Source organism: Lipotes vexillifer, unplaced genomic scaffold (assembly GCF_000442215.2).
Source record: "Lipotes vexillifer unplaced genomic scaffold, Lipotes_vexillifer_v1.1 scaffold966, whole genome shotgun sequence".
Taxonomy (NCBI): domain Eukaryota; kingdom Metazoa; phylum Chordata; class Mammalia; order Artiodactyla; family Lipotidae; genus Lipotes; species Lipotes vexillifer.
In genome coordinates, this window is record NW_006795769.1 from 105,414 (window position 1) to 111,040 (window position 5,627).

Below are 5,627 nucleotides of genomic sequence, written 5' to 3' on the forward strand. Positions count from 1 at the left end.
AGGCAACGGGGTGGCCCCAAGCCCCGCCAACGAGCCTCAGTCTGGGGCCCAGGGAGGTGGCTGCAGTCACCTAGAGGCCAGGAAGGGGACTGCCCCTCGCGACATCACGTGCTCAGGGACCGAAGCAGAGTGGGAGCGCCAGGAAGCACGCCCTGTGCTGCCGTCAGGAGCCCATTTTACAGAAAACCTGGGGAGCGAAGTCAGGGGTCTGGTCTGTCCCAGTGCTGGGGTGCCCACCCCACCCTGCCCCGCCGAATTCCGCCCACTCCTCTCGCTTTGGCTGCCCTGACCACCCCGAGATTCCCTGGCCTGATACCGCTGCCACAGCCCCGCAGGTCCCTGACAGGGGTGGCAGGGGCCCTTGGTGCAGCAGCGAGACCACCGCCCCCAGACCCCAGAGGCCAGAGTGGGGAGGGCGCCCTGGGCCTCCACTGCTCCTGTGGGGAGGTGGCGCCCAACACGGGCCGGTTCATTTAGCAAAACAGCCCTCCACCCCAGATGAAGAAAGGGACCCACGGGCAGAAAGGGCCTCTGGGGTCACAGGTCGAGGGGGGCCTGGGAGGAGGGACTGGGAAGGACGGCAGAGGCGGTGGGAGTGCAGGAGGGAGTGGACCACAAGGCCAGGGGGTGGGAAGGAAAAGGAACCAGGGCCAGATCAGAACCAGGACCAGATCAGAACCAGGACCAGATCAGAGGCAGCCAACAGGAGCTGCTCCACGAGAACATGAAGGGAGGAAACAAGAAAATAAAGGTTATTATCAATACCATTTCCCCAACCGAAGGACAAAAACTCCTGGTTAGAACTTGTGTGGCACCTTGAGCGGCCCTGCAGTTCTGAGAGCCTCTGGAGGGCAGGAAGGGAGCGAGGCTCCCGAGACCCACCTGCTGCAGGGAGCTGCCGGCCGCTGGACCCAAGCCGCTCACCTCCTCACCAGGAGCCCATGGCCCACCCCCCATCCTTCCCTTCAACACACGTTGGGTGAGTGCCTACTCTCTCTTGGGCCCTCAAAAGAACAAAGCTCGTTCTCCTGGCACTTTAAAAGCCAGGGGGTGGGGCAGGAAATAAACCAATAACAGACATCAACACTCCAGTATCCCTTTGGGACAAAGAAAAATGAGTTGGGATAAGGGGCTAAAGAGTGAGGTGGGTGGTGGAGGCCAAGGGGGGAACCCCATGGAGAGGGGACAGCATGTACAAAGGCCCTGGGGTGGCAGGGGCTATGAGTTGAACGTGCCAGCAGAAGATAACATACTTTCAGGCCAGCTCAGAAAAGTTTACTTACCACACTGTTTTCTAGGAAGCTACCTGAAGGGATGCCACGGGGAGGAGATGGCATGGAATCCAGGAAACAGTGGCTCCAAGCTAGAAGAGTGCAAGGTGGGCAGTGGGGATGCCCCGCTGGCTGGGGGCAGGAGGCCACGGGCCAGGGAGGGGACGTAACGGGAATGACTTGACTGCCAGAGAACGTCAGAACGTGATAGAAGCAGACGAGGGGAACAATAAGGCAAACACAATCTCTAGGGAAAACAAACGCCGTCCCAAGGATGATGCATTCCCAGCACGGAAGATGCTCTCGACCCAATCAGCCAGAAAGCAGTATGACAGCTCCAGGACAGAACCTGAACGCCATGGGCCCTGACCACACGCATGGCTAAACCTTGCCAGAGTCATCCGTGCTGACTCTCCTATCTGCTTCTCTAGTGACAACCCCCTCAGGCCTTCCCCGCCCCCAAGGGCCTGCTCTTGGCAAGGTTGACGACCAGGGCTGCCCGATCCGGGGGTCCAGCCTTGAGCCTTGCTTGACGTCGGGAGCATGAGACATGCTGACTTCTTTCCTAAGCCCCGGCCAGTCTCAGTTCTCTTCCTGTCTCATGAGAGCCCATCTCCTCGGGGGCCTCTCATCCCCCTGCCCCCTCAGAACATCGCTCCTCTGTCCACACTCACCGCAGGGCTCTCAGCCAGCACTTGTGTCCCAGCCTTCTCTCTCCAGGCCCTTCCCCAGGTGTGTCTGTCCGGTGCCTCCTGGACCCTCTCTGCCAACTGCACCCCTCTTCCTCTCACCCCCTCATCCCTTCCTCTCAAAACAAACCCGCAGTTCCCACTGGCTCTACTTTCAGATGCACCTGGAGCCCAGCTCCTCCTCTCACTGCTGTCCCCGCTGCCACTGCCCAGCCCCGGGGCCTCTTCAGCTCTGATGGCTGCGTCACATCCCCACGGGCCCCGATTCTGCCCCGACCAGAGCCCATCTTCAACCAGCAGCCAGAAACGTCCCGTTCCAACAGACGTGGGCTTGCCCAGACCCCGCAGGGCTCCGAGGAGGCTCCGTCCCTCACGCTGCCCCCTGCCCTCTGCCCTCCTGCCTGTGGTTCCACACCCGTCCGCCTGGGCTGTGCCCCTACTCCCTCCCAGAGGGCAGCTCCCCTAAGAGGCTTTCTACAGCCACCCTCGGCTGCCCCCATCATTTATGGTAACAGGAGCCCCAGTCCGAGCAAGGGTTCATGGCTGCCCACAAAATACACGATGCCCAGTTAATCTTCAATTTTGGATAAACCAATAATTTTTCATTTAAGTACGTCCCATATTGCATGGGACATGCGTATACTAAAAAGTACTTATACTAGAAGTCCTTGTACTTTTCATACTGAGAAGCGCTCACTGGTCTCTGTGTTTGTGAATCTGGCCGCAGGCCAGCAACACAGGCTGCGTCCCGCCTGCCTGGCAGCCAGGAGTGGCCACATGACAGAGGCCAACCAATGGGACATGAGCACTGTCTGGCAGCGCCCTGATGGGAAGGCACCTGCCTCTGCCACCCTCCGCTCCTTTCTGGGGCCCCAGGACAGGTGCATCCTGAGCCCTGCCACTGCACCCCACTCACAGCCAGGCCCGAGGGCCGGCCTAGGCCTGCCACGGCTTCAGCAGCCCCCACCGCGGGCTTTCTCTGGCCGGATGTAAAGCTCACAGGCTTCCTCGCCACCAGACACCTAGAGCTCTGCCTCCCACCACGGCCAAGGTAGGAATCTGGTTTGTTCACTGTGATCCTGACACCTGGATCGGCACCTGCACGCCGGGCGGTTCCAGCAGAAGAGAACCGAGGACAGAAGAGGTCAAGGTCAAGGGCTGGGAAGCCCATTGGGGCAGGGAAGGGCCTGGGGCAGAGGGTCTGAACAGATACGTGCATTCAGATCACAAAGATAGGCCAGGCCAGGCTGGGCTGGGGACTGGTGCCGTCCTCCAGGCAGTGGAGCAGGAGTGTCCAGCTCCACCCACCTGAGAGAGCAGAAGCGGGGCGGGGTGGCGGGGGGCACGTTGCACTGAAGCGGCCACAACCAGGGAACTAAAGCCCTTGAGAGGCCAAGTGTCCCACAGTGGTCACTTCCCATCGCAGCCCTGCCGCATTCCTGGATGTTTCTTACAGTGTGCATGCGTTACTTTGAAAAAAAGGTATGAATTTTTACTTTAAAAAACATTCCCAGAATGAACGGAGGGAGGGAGGGAGGCCTCCCACCCGGTGCTGTGAGCACACTTGTGTGGATGTCTGAGCCAGGAGCTCCTGGTGCCCAGGGGCCAGGCGGGGGTGCGCAGGAGGGGCCCAGCAGGCAGGGTGGAAGCTGGGGGGAGGTCCCAGCCCTCTCTTCCCAGAGGAGCCCTCCCCCGCCACCCAATCACCCCTCTCCCGACACCCTCAGGCTCCTTGGTCACAGTGGTCTTGCCATGTGGGGTCCACCAGCTGGACCGCCAGGGAGACCCTGACCACAGGCTTCCTCACTGCAGAAGAGAAGAGCCTTGGGAGGGTTGGCGCCAGGGCAGCTGCTCCAGGGACCAGGCGGCCTCTACACCGCCCCCCTCCCCCCGCCTCAAAATAAGTGCAGGCAGGCAAGCAAAGAGGTCCTTGGAAGGTGGACACGCCGTGGCCACCGTGCCCGTGGGTGCAGGTTCACAGGTGTGGCCGGACATGCATATCCTCAACTGTGGCACTGGTGTGGGACAGGTGTCCCGAGGGCCTCAGCCCTCACGGAACGGCTGCAGAAACCTAGGCCCAGAGAGTCCCAACTGGGGACTCCAGGAGGCGGCGATGGTGGGCTCTGGTGGCCAGAGCAGGGAGACAGGACACAGGCGTGCCGGGCCAGGTGTTTATTGGTGAGGAGGCAGTCTGGCTGAGGGTCCTCAGCGGCCGGCCGGCCAGCAGGCACACAGGGCCCGGCGCTCCGCCTGCAGCAGTAGGGTCTCCGTCTGAAGAGCAACACGGGGCTGTCAGGGCACCGCCCGCTGCCCTCCCCCAGCTCCCGAGGGCCGCCCAGCTCCCGGCTTCCCCCCAAAACCGTTCCCAAGACTCTCAGAGCCTGAACTGGACTCTGTGAGGACACCCCCAGCCCCAGCTCTGCAGACTTTGACGGCAGGGGACCCTCTGCTGCCCTCCAGACGCCCCCCTCCCGGCCCGGAGCCTCTGCGGTCCTGGGCCAGTCCCGCCTCCTCAGCCCCGCACCGGGACGACTTTTCCCAGCTTCCCCTCGGCTCTCAGGGGCCCCTCGCACCCCTCCCCCGACCCCCAGGGTGGGCTGGGGCTGCTCCTCTCAGGAACCCAGCTCCAGACTCAATGAAACTCAGGCCCCTTGGCCCCCAGGGGGCGCCACAGGTCTCAGGCCGGGCCCTTGGGAATTGGCCAGAAAAGGGGAGCGGGGGGGGGGGCTCCCCTTCTTTCTACTTCTAGGAATGCTCTCCCGAGTACATATATCTGTCGCAAATGGAAACTCCGTTGGCTGACGGGGCTGACCCCTGGCCCCTGTGCACGCACCCGTCCCTCCCCAGGTGAGGCCGGGGGCAAGGAACCCCCCAGACAGCTGCGCCAAAGCTAACGTTCCGTGCCCAGCAAGCCCTACGCACCCGCTTCCGACCACCTCTTGCCCCGCCCTCCCACTGGGCCTCAGCACTCCACCCGGGGCAGGGGGCGCTGGGATTGGGTGACCCCCGGGGAAAGTGCCAGCGAGGCCCTGGGGAGGAGGGGAACTGGACTGCCCCCGCCCTCCCACACTGGCACCAGAAACAGAGTGTGGCGGTTATCTGAGGGGGGCGTCCCTCCTCCCCACCCTCCTCCCCTCGGGAGGCTCACCCGCGCGTCCAGGCTGCAGGCCGTCTTCCGCAGGTCCTGCAGGGCGCGCTGCATGAACTCGAAAGCGTGGCAGTCCACGCACGGGCGGCCTGCGGGGGACGCGGGTCAGGACGCGGGGCGCGCTCCCAGCCCGGACCCACCGGAGCAGCGGCCTCCGTGCGCCCCCCACCTCCCACCCGAGGGGGCGCGGGGCCCACCCTAGGAACAAAGGCGAGCCACGCCCCTCCCGCACGCCCGGGTGCGGTCGGGGCCAGCGGGGAGCCCTCCGCAGACGCGCGCGGCACCTACTCTGCGCGGGGACGGCGCTCCCGGCGGCGGGCTCCGCGCGGGCCTGGGCGCCCAGCAGCGCGACGCTCATTAGCAGCAGCAGCAGCAGCGGCGGCGGCGGCGACCGAGGGGGCCTGCACGGCGGCGAGGGGGCCATGGCCGAGCGGAGGGAGCCCGGGCGCCCTGCAGCAGCCGAGGGTCAGCAGCGCCCGCAACTCCGGCCAGCGAACACCCACCCCGGAACCCGGCCTC

At 64.0% G+C, this 5,627-nt stretch overlaps 1 protein-coding gene across 1 annotated transcript; it reads right to left on the reverse strand.

The window, feature by feature from the left end:
• Positions 1 to 4,121: 4,121 nt before the first annotated feature.
• Positions 4,122 to 5,553, reverse strand: NICOL1 (NELL2 interacting cell ontogeny regulator 1). Its single transcript, XM_007467867.1, has 3 exons — positions 5,397 to 5,553; positions 5,109 to 5,197; positions 4,122 to 4,231 (listed from the first exon to the last, which is right to left on the reverse strand). Exons 1-3 carry the CDS (start codon positions 5,530 to 5,532, stop codon positions 4,166 to 4,168), a joined length of 291 nt encoding a protein of 96 aa, XP_007467929.1. The 5' UTR covers positions 5,533 to 5,553; the 3' UTR covers positions 4,122 to 4,165.
• Positions 5,554 to 5,627: the final 74 nt, after the last annotated feature.